Source organism: Trichosurus vulpecula, chromosome 2, assembly GCF_011100635.1.
Source record: "Trichosurus vulpecula isolate mTriVul1 chromosome 2, mTriVul1.pri, whole genome shotgun sequence".
NCBI lineage: Eukaryota > Metazoa > Chordata > Mammalia > Diprotodontia > Phalangeridae > Trichosurus > Trichosurus vulpecula.
In genome coordinates, this window is record NC_050574.1 from 15022891 (window position 1) to 15036792 (window position 13902).

General features: G+C 41.8%; 1 protein-coding gene across 1 annotated transcript in view; it reads right to left on the bottom strand.

Moving 5' to 3' along the window:
* LOC118838300 (zinc finger protein 271-like) overlaps positions 1 to 13665 on the bottom strand; it is a 29697-nt gene extending 16032 nt beyond the window's left edge. The window contains exons 1-3 of the mRNA XM_036745546.1: positions 13585 to 13665; positions 11979 to 12067; positions 4538 to 4664 (exon numbers count right to left, since the gene is read on the bottom strand). Coding sequence (XP_036601441.1) covers positions 4538 to 4664; positions 11979 to 12026 — 175 coding nt within the window. The 5' untranslated portion in view covers positions 12027 to 12067; positions 13585 to 13665. The remainder of the gene's footprint in view (positions 1 to 4537; positions 4665 to 11978; positions 12068 to 13584) is intronic.
* Between the last annotated feature and the right edge of the window lie 237 nt (positions 13666 to 13902).

Below are 13902 nucleotides of genomic sequence, written 5' to 3' on the forward strand. Positions count from 1 at the left end.
GCAACTGAGAATATTCCTTTCTCATGTTATCTGATGCAGAAACTTAAAAAAGGCATTTATTAAATAAAGTATAAAGGAAATGAAGATGGGGGGGGGGGCAGGGATTGAAATGTGAAAACGAGGGATATAATTGGGGGTGGGGTTTAGGTGTTTTCAGATTGGCTGTGAACTCTGACCTGACCAATGGAATGAAGGAGGGAAATTCGGATCAGGATGATTATAAAAAGCTTTTGTAACTGTCTTATGGTGTGCTTGCACCTATGAAATGACCCTTTTTCACAAGGGTTTGGCCGGGTCATGCATCAGAAATGACATGAAATAAAAATCTTTTTTTCTAAATTCACTCACAGCCAGGCGGAAGTCTTTGTAAGACGATTATTTCTCACAATAATCATTCGGTCAATCATGTGCCTCCATCTTTCAAGACAAATCTGTAGGAAGGCCTAACTAAAATCTAACACTACAAAAATGTTGGATATGGTAAAGATATCAGTTACTGTGATTTGTGATTATTATACAAAATCTTAAACGTTTCCATGTACTGTTCAATTATTTAATTAAGTAACACTGCGAAAGCTCCGGAGATTTCCGTCTGGGGAAACTGGCCACAGTCTGTCAGCATTAAATCAAAGTCCTCAGATTTCTTTGCCTGGGTCAAAAGCAACAGGTCAGCTTAGAGTCTTGGGATGTTTTAGCCTGCCACCTTTGAAGCTAACCTGATGATAACAGATGTGATTTCAAACTATTTGTAAAACTTTATATGCATTTCCTAGTATATGCAGCTTAGAGTTCCTGGGAGGATGCGAAATGGAAACTGAATGCTTAAGCTAGCTCCTTATTTGATAAATCTCAAAATAAGATAAAGGAGGCAAGGGACTGGGAACCAGAGGAAAAGGTTGTTCAGAGCTGAGAATTGTTACCATGTTTCTTTAAAAAAAAAAAATTAATGAATGGGTTTGGAAGCTATTAAGTCATTTTATCAACCTGGCTGACCATGTGCTATGATATTCTGAAGTACTGTGATTTAAGAACTTAAGCTTCCAGTTTTGTCTATATTTAAGAGGAAATTTTACCTAAAATCATTTGGCTATCACTTATGAAATTTATGAGATTGTTAACTGTTATTTGGGGTTATTGTTTTAATCAAGTATTTATACAGATATTTTTAAAAAGGAAACTTGGTAATTGTACAAAGAAAAGACCTCATAAAGTCTCCTTTGTAAACCTACAAGGATATCTGGTCACAAATTCTTATCAACCCTGTGTAAGAGTTTTCTGTGTTGTGGAATTCCTATTGAGTAAATGGCAATCCTTCCACCAAATGGGGGTGTATTTGTCAAACCTGCTTCATTTAAGGATATATATATATGTTAATTTGGAAGTTGGCTGCAACTGGTCAGTATTGTTTTTCCTAGAGGTTTAAGTCACCATCTATGTGGAATTCCAAAATATAATGAATTTTCCTGTGCTATATTTAAGGACAAAGGGAAGAAAAAGGTATTGAGTAAAATTATAAAGGCCTGGTAAACTTTGTTGTTTTGATAAGGCTAGTTTAATTGAAAATATACATATAAGTGTGTGCCTCTGTGTGTGCGCGCGCGCGCGCGCGTGTGTGTGTGTGTGTGTGTGTGTGTGTACACATATCTCCTAGAAAACTCCCCACTGCAAACAGCTTTTGATGAGAGGACGGGTGGTACTTAGGAATTTGTGATGATTAGGAATTTATTTTGTTATTATGGTACTTTTTGGATTTATTTATGATACTTTTTATGCCAATTTAGCTTTGATAAATTCCAATTTTAAAGATTTATTTTTGCTTTAGGCTTGAATAAGAAAGAGCTATCTGTCATTTTAGAGGTTTCCAACTAATTTTTTTTTGTGAAAGTTTAGTGATTATCATTTTTAACATGAGGATACATTTTAAGCTGTTTTTAAGAAACACTTTTAGGAAGGGATGTTTAAAAAAGGCTTTTGTAAAAATCTTTATTTTTAAGAGGCCTACTAAATTTTTATTTGTAACCTACTTTATTGCAATAATTTGACATTGATAACAATTATGTCCAAATCTAGGTGAACTTCTGAGTTTCATTCTCAGGTTTGCTGTGTCCTTGGATCGGCCTTAAATGGGCGCTTTAAGAGAAATATCAGCAGCTCAATGGAAGCAACATTTGAGATCTAAGGCTAGTGAATAGTTGTCCCTGGGAATAAGGTAGGGAAGGGACCTTGGGAAAGGTTTGACATTCCCATACAAGAAATCTTGTGCACCTGGTTCCATATGCTAGGTTACTTAAAGTGGTATAGGCCTTGAGAACCAGTTTTGATGCTATTATAACCATGTTCCTGCCTATATCTCTCATAGCAAAATTTCTATTATCAGGGTAGACAAAGCAGAAATTTGCCATTGCAATACTGAATCTATTAGTTATTAGATTAATACCAAAGCATCTAGATTACTGTAATAGGCTGTAAGTGGAAAAGATCTTGCTGTTTTGGTCTGCATTTGTAGTCATTCCATGGCCTAAGCAAGCGTGAAATAAGTGCTTGAACTTGTCATATGTCTAAGATTCAACTCCTGAAGTATCTCACTCTTTCAGAATGATATGAGTATAATTAGACAAAGGTAAACAAGCCTGTGAAGCAAAGATGTAAATCTATTAAGTTGTGAGGTTAAAAGTATGGAACATCTTTTGTTTTTGTTTTAAGGAATAAGATTTCAGGGCAGTCAGTTATATTAGTAGTAACTTATAACCTATTTTGTGTCACCTTAATAGAAAATCTGATTTTACTTACATTTGTTCTTTAATCTGGGATTAGAACCTGTGTATAGAGCATGCCCTGAAATGTATGCAAATCACTTAAGAGTCACCTTAAAGACGTTGCCATTGTTTAAAGGGATTCTGAGAGCAGTGGTCTGTGTTTATGTCCATTTGAACATGGTTAATAACTGAACATAGTTTACTATAGGCAATGTTTCATATACTCTTCCCAGTATGCAATTTGGAATTATTATATTTACACATCCTATCCCGAATCTTTTGTTGTTTGCTATTAGGCATCTCAAAGCAAAATCCTTTGTGTAATATTAAACTTAGGGATGAAAAAAACATCTACTTACCACAAGTACTAGTTACGTCAAGATAAGTTGTGATCTTTCCTGATCAATCTCTTACTGTTAGCAATGTGAGATTATAATCAATACTTATTGTCTGGGATATGTGGTCCTTGAGAGCTGAACCTACCTGACGCTCTGACTATTGGAACTTGCTATTTAAGACTTTATGGGACTGTTAACTGATATTATTCTGAATCTGACTCCAGATATGGTCATCAAAGAATGCTCCTGAGCCAGTAATCCATGATGCCAGCAGTCCTCTGGGGTGTTACATCCATGAATTACAGGTGGGGTTCTCATGGGAAAAGGCTTGGGAGAATGACTTGGCACGGGCTGAGATAGGAGTCTCCTGACTCAATCTGAATTGAATGGAAAAATATCCCACCTGACTGACTTAAGCCTGGCTCAGTGCGATTGGCCATCTACATAACTTTTGCCTAGAGTTGAGACGGACCAGACATTCAATTAGACTACTGAGTCTTAAATGGACAATTTTATTTTTTTACTGTTTACTTTTTCTCTTTGTGTCTTTTATCTGTAAGATCTCCTTACTAAAGAGGACTGCCCTCTTTAGTTTTGCCAATGCGTCAATCAATTTCTCCCCTTTTTCCCCTCACACTGTTACCCATCATAAGCCCCATAGTTAAGAACCCTTGATGAAGTGTTGGTAATATCAGTTAGTGATTCATTGAGGAGACTTCATCTCTCAATTAGAATCAAATGGGGGAATGTGAGTAATGAATATTTCTCTCCTATGTTTAATAACTAATTATTATATTACAACCAAGGTTTTTCCCATTTTCTACTTCCCCATCCAGAAACCAACCAGTGTGGGAAATCTCTCTTAGAGATTTACCCAGGCCAAGATTTAATCAGACAATAAAAGAAATTCTAAGTATGGGCTAATGGGTATATTCCTGCTCATTGTGTTTGCCCAGACGGGCCTGAGGAAAGGTTGATTCTCCCTATTATCAAGACAGGTGATATGGAAATCAATGTCTCTTTGACCAAGATTTGAGTGACCTAAGTGATGTACTCCAAGAACTTCATTTAATAAAGTCCATGACTGTTTTTGTGTTAACCAATCTAAGTTGACTGCCACCCCTTAGGAACACCTCCTCTTTGAAGGGCATATAAACTATGACATCCCCCCACCACCATTAGGGGTCTTTTGTTCTAAGATGACCATCTTATGGCCAAATGATCATCCTTTTATTAATAACCTGCTGGCCTTATTAATAAAATGATTAAATTACCCAGAAACTATGTCTCTCAAATCTTTTTAAACATCACAGTTTCTAATAACAGCTAAATGCTTGATGCATGGAAACTATAACAGGTAGGAAAGGAACAAAAATCCTCCCTTCAGTGGCAGATTCACAATTCCTTGGGCAGGGTTTGGGTCAGAAGGCAATCTATCCTTACCCAAGGACAGCAGGTTCTGGGAGGTCTCCAGCATGACATCTTTGTACAGAGCCTTCTGGGAAGTGTCCAGGAGACACCACTCCTCCTGAGTGAAGTCCACAGCTACATCCTTGAATGTCACTGATTCCTGGAAACACCCAAAGCCATAGGATTTAGAGCTAGAAGACACTTTATTAAGTCATTTAGAACAACTCCCTCATTTCTTTAAAAAGAAGAAACTGAAGCCCAGAGAAGGTAACAGACTTATCCAAAGGTCACACTCCTAGAAAGTGTTGGGGACTCCTTCAGAAACCATAAACCTGAAGAACCAAATGGAATGTCAAGGAAAGTATTTTATACTAGTAGTTGGAAGACAGTTGAGAAACATCTTATTATAACTAGTTTGTCCTAGAGTGTGAGGAAGGATGGGTGTGATTTATTCATTACTGATGAGAGCTTCTGGTGAAGACAGAGGGAGAGAATGTAGTGTGAAATGTCTTCCTCATCAAACTTATCATAAGTGCTATGTTATAAAGAATCCTTATAGATAATTTTGTGAATTTCCTATGAGGACCTAGCAGGTACAAAAATATTTTCTCTTTGGTAAAAGACAAAAAAAAATTGATGTAATATAAATTATTTCCTAAGACAGTAAGTTTCACTCTTTATCTACTGGAGAAATATGAAGAGGGTTCTTTTAGAAATACATTTTGTTTTTACATTGTCTATACTTCTATATGTAACTCTACCCCTGTCAGAGAGCTACTTCTGATAACAAAGAATTGAAAAATAAGAGAAAAGAAAATCAGCAAAACCAGTCAGTAAATAAAAAAAAATTCTGACATTATATTCAAGGTTCCATGCCCTTGTGTTCCCAAACTCCCTCAAAAAGAAGGGAGAATGTCACATCATATGTCGAGCTTGTTCTTTGTAATTTTGCACCATTCATTTTTGATTATTTTGTAGTTGCTGTTAATTCCACCCACACTCATTGGGTGTATTGTTTTATAAACCCTGCATAAATTTTGCATTAGTTGATTTACATCTTCCTGTGCTTCTCTCTAGTCATCATAGTCTTCATTTCTTACATCACAGTAATATTTCATTCTTCAGGTACCATGCTGTAAAGTGACAGGCCCTCCTATCTGAGCCCATATAGGCCCCCAAATGTGGCCTCCTTGTCCTATTCATTCATTCCTTTACCTTCTAGGTGCAGGAAGCAAAGCCTCAGACAATGGTAGAATGAGCCATTGGAATCCAGGAGTCAAAATTGAGACTGGGCATTGCGGCTAGCTGAGCATCAATGCCCCAGAGAGCAAGGAGACACATTCACCCCATCAGAAGGATTCAACCGGCAATCATGCCACATCTTGAAATGAACTTGGTAAGATCCACTATACGTAGATGCTGAGAGAAGTTTTGAACCTATTCCCCTGAAGACTGAGGTAGTTGAGGGGAGAATATATCCTCAAGGTATTAGGAAAACTCTTTGTACTTTTGTTCCTGCTATATTGTGGAAAGAAATATCTCTTTGGAAAAGTGAAAGGGGGAATAAGCATTTAAAAACATATTACAAATCCGGCCTCAGACACTGACACACTTAGTAGCTGTGTGACCTTGGGCAAATCACTTAATCCCAATTGCCCCGCCTTCCCCCCTCAAAAAAATAAAATAAATTAAATTATAAAAAGAACCTATTACTATGTGCCAGGCTCTGTTAATTACCTTTTATAAATACTAATCCTTTGAGATAGGTGCTGCTACTATTCTCATTTCATAGTTAAGGAAACTGAGGCAAAGAAAGTGATTTGCCCCGGGTCACACAGCCAGTAAGTGTTTGAGGCTGGATTTGAACTCAGGTCTTCCTGACTCCACGGCCAGTGCTCTATTCACTGCGCCACCTGGCCACCCCTTAGACCATATTTCTATTCTATTTATTTTGGATACCAAAACCTTTTTTAGGCAGCTGGGGATGCAGCGGATGGAGTTCAAATGCAACCTCAGATGCTTACGCCCTGGCCAAGTCCCTTCGCCTTTGTTTGCCTCAGTGTCCTTCTCTGTAAAATGGGGATAATAATGGCATCTACTTCCCAGGGTTGTTGTGAGGATAAAATAAGAAAAGAAAAGCCCTCAGCACAGCGCCTGGCACAAAGTAGGCACAAGCTATTATCATGATCAGAGCTGCCAGGTGGCACCATAGCACATAGAGAACTGGGCCTGGAGTCAGGAAGACCTGCATTCAAATCCTGCCTCAGATACTTACTAGCTGGGTGACCTTGGGCAAGTCACTTCACCCTGCTTGCCTCAATTTCTTCATCTGGAAAATGAGCTGGAGAGGGAAATGGCAAACCACTCCAGTATCTTTGCCAAGAAAACCTCCCGTGGGGTCACAAAGAGTTGGACACGACTGAAATGACTGCACGACATCATTATCATCATTATTATTATCTAAGAAAGCTGATTAAAAAGATGTATTCCTAGCTGACCACTTCCCTTCTATTGCGAGATACTTTAATTTTATGTGCTAATTTTGGCCTGACAATTAACACCAAGAAAACACAGGTGCTCCATCAGCCACCACCACACCATCCATACATGGAACCATCTGTTACAGCAAATGGAGAAGTTTTGAATGCTGTGGATAAGTTCGCTTACCTTGGTAGTGTACAGTCCAGGGATACACACATTGATAATGAGGTTAATGCATGCAATGCCAAAGCTAGCTCAGTGTTTGGGAGGCTCCGAAGGAAAGTACAGGAGAAAAGAGGTATTAGACTGACCACCAACTGAAGGTCTACAGAGCAGTGGTTCTGATCTCATTGTTGTATGCCTGTGAAACCTGGATGGTGTGCCAGCGCCATGCCAGGAAACTGAGTCGCTTCCATTTGAATTGTCTTGGGAAGATTCTGAAGATCACCTGGCAGGATAAGGTACCTGACACTGAGGTCCTTACTCCAACTAAACTGCCAAACATTCAAACTCTGCTTCAGAGAGCATAGCTCTGATGGGCTGGTAATGTTGTTCAAATGCCAAATGTATGCTTGCCAAAAAGATTGTTTTATGGAGAACTCACACAGGGCAAAGGTTCACATGGTGGTCAGAAGAAGTGATACAAGGACACTTTCAAGGTCTCTCTCAAGAACTTTGGAATTGATTGTGTGACATGGGAGACATTGGCACAGAACCGCTCAGCATGGCGTGCCCACATCAGAGAAGGTGCTGTGCTCAGTGAGCAAAGAAGAATTGAAACAGCTCAAAGGAAATGCAGGATGCACAAATTTAGAGAATCCACCCCAAATGTTCACATGGACTGTTTGTGCCTGACCTGTGGTGGAGCATTCCAAGCTTGTATTGGTCTGATCAGACACAGTCAGACACACTGAAACTTGACTCTAGCAGAGTGATGTCATTCCGGTCCTCTTCAAGAATGAAGGACAACAACCAAACATAAAAATTACTTATTTTATCTTCAGTAATTGCCTCTAACTTTTGATTAAGAATTCATCTCCTGGGGACTTCTAGGCAAGATGGCTGCACAAATAGGCAGATACCCCAGCTCACAGGTACCCAATCTAGCAAAAGCCTGAAATTCACAATAGACCAAATAATGGCCTAGAAATCCAAACGACAATAAATGCTTCTATAAGCAGTAGGAAAGGAATCAGTAGAAATGGAGAAACTGAAGACTGGTTTGAAGCAGGGGAATGATGGTAGAGCCAATATGGTGAAGAAAACAGGAGTGGATGAGATTAAGGGCACCAGCAGATGGGTTGTTCTTGGCAAAGTGAAGGGCAGACTTTTCTCAAATGGAATGAAGCATGAGATTGTTGGAAAAGATGTCATGGGGGTACGAGCTGAGCAGAAGGAAAGAGACAGCTCGAGGCAAATGACCTCCATTTTGGGGTCCAATCTGAGCAGGTGATAGGAGCAACTGCCATGGGAAGCTTGAAGAGAGAACAGAAGAAATGGAAGATTCACTGGGATGAGTGAGATAGAGGATCAAGATAAAGAGGAGGAAGATTGTCTAGCTGAAGGGAAGGCCACTGGAGATGAGATGACACCTACAGTTACCCCTTCCACATCGAGGGGGTTAGGATCACAGTGCCCCTACAATCTGGAAAATTCACATAAAGTTTTTTTTAACCTTCCCTTTGTACCACAGAAGAAGTCTAATTTTTTTTCTTTTTCTTTTATGGGATGTTTACAGTATTAAAAGAGAAAATATATTGATATTATATAACACTTTACATATATTTTACACATTTTTGAGTTTCTGAACTTTTTCTGTGTTGTCTGCTGGCCTTTACATATCATCTGTGGCTTCTGCAAAACTTCCAAAAACTTCCCATTTAATTTCTTATGCTGAATTGCAATATATAAAAAGCATGATGGGAAAAGTCACAAGGTGGAAAGGATAACTCTAATTAGAATAGAACCAATCAGTACAGTTTAGTGATACCTTCCAGTTCCATTCAATGGCACAAGACTAGGAGCAGAGAAAGTCAATGGTAGGAGTAATCCAGGGTTGGAGTTTTATAGGATTTAATTGATGAGAGGACAAGACAACAAGGGATTTAAAGAAGCAAAATGTATACAGTTAAATTGGTTTACCAAGGGTTAAGACTGGGACGGTGGTGACTATGGGGGGTGGGGGAGGGTAACTTGGAAAAACACCGAAGAGTACAGAGATTGGTGATTATGATGTGGATAAAGAATAAGTTTAAGCTGTGCATACCCTTTGATCCAGCAAGACCACTACTAGATCTGTATCCCAAAAAGATCATAAAAAAGGGAAAATGACCCACATGTACAAAATATTTAGAGCACCTCTTTTTGTGGTGTCAAAGAATTGGAAATTGAGGGGATGTCCATCCATTGGAGAATAGGTGAACATGTAGTAGTATATGAATGCAACAGAATACTATTGTTCCATAAAAAAATGATGAGCAGGGGGATTTCAGAAAAACTTGGAAAGACTTATATGAACTGATGCAAAGTGAAGTAAGCAAAACCAGGAGATCATTGTATACAGCAACAGCAACATTGTGCAATGATTAACTATGATGGACTTAGCGCTTCTCAGCAATGCAATGATCTAAGACAATTCCAAAGGACTCATGATGGAAGCTGCTATCCACATCCAGAGAAAAAACTATGGAGTCTGAATGCAGATTGAAGCATACTATTGTCTCTCTCTTTTTTCCCCTTTCTCATGGTTTTTCCCTTTGGTTCTGATTCTTCTTTACATCACTAATAGGAAAATATGTTTAATTAGATTGTACGTGTACAGCCTATATCAGATTTCTTGCCTTATTAGGAAGTGGGGCAGGGAGAGAGGGGAAAAAATTTAGAACTCAAAATCTCATAAAAGTGAATGTTGAAAAGTAAAAATAAATAAATGTATAATTTTTTAAAAGACTGCCTCTCCTACCCAAAGCTATGAAAGGTTAAAAAACAAGGAACAAAGACCTACAACAAATCTGCAGTACTTATGATGAAGCATCACCTCCAGATAAGAAGTAATGCTCAGTGCAATTGACACATTTTTTGGATATAGCCAATGAGGGAATTTGCTTTGCTTGACTCTAAATGTTTGTGGTGGACTTTGTTTTTCTTGTTTTCTCAGGGTGGGGGTGGGGTGTAGGGGGGAAGAAATTAGGAAGGAGATAATTTTAGCTGAAAATAAAATAAAATGCATGAAAAAATGGTAGAGTTGAATATACACAATGATTATAATAATGTAAATCGAAAGAACATCCATACATACATGCACACACAAAAAAAAAAATCAAAAGAGAATGTCCAGCGCGGCTGGAAAGAAGGGATAAAGAGAGAAGACTCATTCCGGACCCACCACTCTGGGGAGTTATGAAGTCATGGGTGTTGCACATTGCAAATGTATTTCAATTCTTTCAGTTTATCACTTGGTTGAGCTGGTCTTTTTCTCTTCTTTTTCCTTTTTCTGTCTTTAAAAAAAGACTCTCATTATATGAGATGGCTCTCTGGAAGGAGGGGGCAAGGATACTGGGGAAAACAATAATGATGTAAAAAACCAAAGACATCAATAAAAATTGATTAAAAAAAGAATAGTGTTAGGGGTAATAAGGCATAGGAACAGGAAGAAGGAAAAAATTATGAGTGGATAAAAGAATTACAGAGCTCTGCAATATGGAGAATGGGTGACGGCCAGACCAAGGGCATGAATCAATCAATAAACATTTATTAAGCACCTACTATGTGCTAGGAATGGTGCTAAGTGCTGGGGTTACAAAAAGAGGCAAAAGACAGTCCCTGCCTTCATGGAGCTTACAGTTTAATGGGGTGAACATCCTTGTGTGTAGCTGAAGTAGAGTGAATGAGTTCGGTATGGGAGTTGAGGAGACTGAGGAACTAGGTACTTAAGGAAACTTTAGTATGCATGCTGAACTTCCCTAGCAGGATGGCAACAATTGGGGTGGAAAGACAGTGAACCAGACACAACTAAGGAAGAAAGGAGATAAAAAATCCCAAACAGCCATTAGGACTAGGTGATCAATTTGGACAGAAGGACTCTTGAATGATGTTGGAACAAGGAGAGTCTAGAATTGGCAATGGATAGCATGAAGGAGTTCAATCCCCCCACTAGGACCAGTGAGGACATTTTTTTAACAGTTATTTTCTCATTTTATCCTCACAACAACCCTGTGAGATAGCTGCTATCATCATATATTTTACAGATAAGGAAACTGAGGCAGACAGGGGTTAAGTGACTTGCCTGGGGCCACACAGCTAGTAAGGGAAGGAAGCATGGTGAGAAAAGGTGTGGCAAGCACTCAGAGAGGGGATTCTCTCTGAGTTTAGGCATTGAGTTCAGTATTGACTGCTGAGGTCCTTGCCATCTCTGAGATACTCTGATTCTGAAACTTGATCCAACTTAATAGAGGCTGAACAAAGAGTAGCTGAGGCAAAGTTCCCATATGTACCAAAATGTTTGTAGCTGCCCTTTTGCTTGTAGCAGAGAACTGGAAACAAAGTGGGAGCCTGTCAGTTGGGGGCTAGCTGAATGTAATACGGTCTATGAATGAAATGGAATGTCACTGTGCCCTAATGGGGAAGAGCTGGGAAGACTTGTGTGAACTGAGGCAGAGTGAAGTGGGCAGGACCAAGAGGACAATTCCTACAGAATGCAACCTAGTAAAGAAAAGCAGTTGAGGAAGATTTCAGCACTCTGGTCAGAGCCCATCCGGATAAGGCTAATGTGTGAAGTTGTTTCCATTTGGCTGTAAATAGTTTCTACAAGAGAAAACTTTAAATAAAAATTGGGGGAGGGAGCTGTTAGAAATGGGGGAAGGGAATTTAAAACCTCCATTTATAAATAATAGATCCTGACAACTTCATATAAAATCATCTTTTGCTCTCCCATGTCTTTGGAAATGTTCATGTTTGCTGATGTTCGTCAAGTCTGTGGATGGACAGGACTTACCTGAGATGGCTTCTTCCCCGTCCCAGAGGCCATTCCCCCCGGCCCCATGCTTTCCTCCTGGATCAGGCCCAAATCCTTGGCAAGCTGAGCTGAGGAGGGAGAAGTATTAGTGAGGGGGAGGACTCTTGCCTTTCCCCTCCCAAGAAAGAGGCTGGCCATCCCTACAAGGACCTACAGAGACCAAGAATGGCAAGAGTCCCTAGTCTTGCCCTTAAGACACAGAGTCAAACCAAAAGAGGCAGCCAGCAATCAGGGTTGGCCTTGGAAAATTAAGTCTGATCAGAAACAAAATTTCACACTCCTACTTCTCCCCCTCCCAATTCCTCCTTTGGAAACTGGAGAGGTAGGAAGAGATTGGATGTCCCAGATGGGCTGAGACCAGCTGAATCAGAATTTTCCCCATCCTAGGCACCTGACTGATTGATCTAGAAGGGTGGGAAGGAGAATCGGAGGCTGAGCATGAGGAGGGTCCTGGGAAAGGAAGGTCTGAGTGGGGCCAGGGCAAGGCTAGAAGACAATATGTACGGAGATTGAGGGGGATCTGAGGAGGGGTTGGGGTGAACTCAGACTACTGGGTCTGGGGCAAGGAGGGCAGCTGATAGAAGAGTATTCAAGATGAAGGGGAGACTGGGAGAAAAATCCTGGGTCCTCGAAAGGAAGGGAAGGCTGTGAAAGAAATGGGGGAAGGGGGGACAGGAGGACTGTGAGTTGGAGCAGAGGGGAAGTCTGGGAGATAAGACAATGGGCATTGGAAGAGTGCAGTTCGGGTGGGTAGAGTGCTGGGAGCCAGGAGAGTTGGGCCTAAGGTGTCTGGGTCCCCGTTGTGGAGCTGGAGGGCAGTGGGTGATAGTGTACAGGGCACCTGCATTCCTGCGGTGGAGCTGAGGAGGAAGGGTAGGCAGGACTCCTGAGCCCCTGTCCTAGAGCTGTGGTGGGGGCAGGATTCTTTTGTCCGAGTGGTGCACCTCTACGCTGGAGATGACGGGCTTGGATTCGGTGGGGTGGGGGTGGGGAGCATGGCTGCGGTCAGAAAGAATGGGTAGAGACTTGGGTGTTGTGAGTGGGAGGCACTGGGGTGTTGAACGCTGGCTGGGACCGAAGATAAAAGCTAAACATTAGGATCGGTTGGGGGAGGGAAGCCTGGGGCACACTAACCTTGGGATAGGGTTGAAGGCAGTTTGAAAGCCAGTCCTGGGGCGGGGGGAGAAGGGGACAGGGTTGGGAGCTGGCTAGCGGCAAGATACTGAGACTGGGGAGGTGGGAAGGCCGGGACCAGGTTGCACCGAGGTCGCAGAGTGAGGGGTGTCGGCGAGTTGCTGAAGGCCGATTGAAGGTCGCGGCGGGGGGCATAGTGGGGGTGGGGCTAGGGGCTCAGGGCTGGAGGCGGTGAGGAACTCAAAGACAGGACGCCTGGGGGCGTGGCTCAAGGCAGGATGCTGGGGAGTGATGGGGGGCTAGGCAGACGTGCGGAGGGGCTGAAGGCAGGTTCCCTTTGTCCAGAGGGATGGGGCTAAAGGCCGGATGGGGGAGAAAGGGGGGAGCTGAGGTCTGGCTTTAAGCTAGATCCCTGGGTCCCCCGCGGGATGAGGGAACCCAGGAGACTCACCAGGAGGTTTGAGTGGAGGACGAGACAGCAAAGGCGGGGCGGGGCCTGAGGCCAGGAGAGGAGGGCTCCCAGAGAGTTGAGGGCCGGCGATCGGCTCCCACTGCCAGCGCCGAAGGCTTCCTGGAGGAGGAGTCCAGGGCTGACCCGGCCGAGGCGGGGCCACGTAGGAAGGGGAAGAGGGGGCCGGGGCCTCAGTGGGCCGGGCACGCTCTGGGCTCGGGGGTCCTCCCGGCTCCAGCTGCCCCGCCCCTGAGGCCCTGGGATTGGACCTCAAATAGCGTGTCCCTCCCCCAGACCCTGCGTGGCTCCATCTTGGCC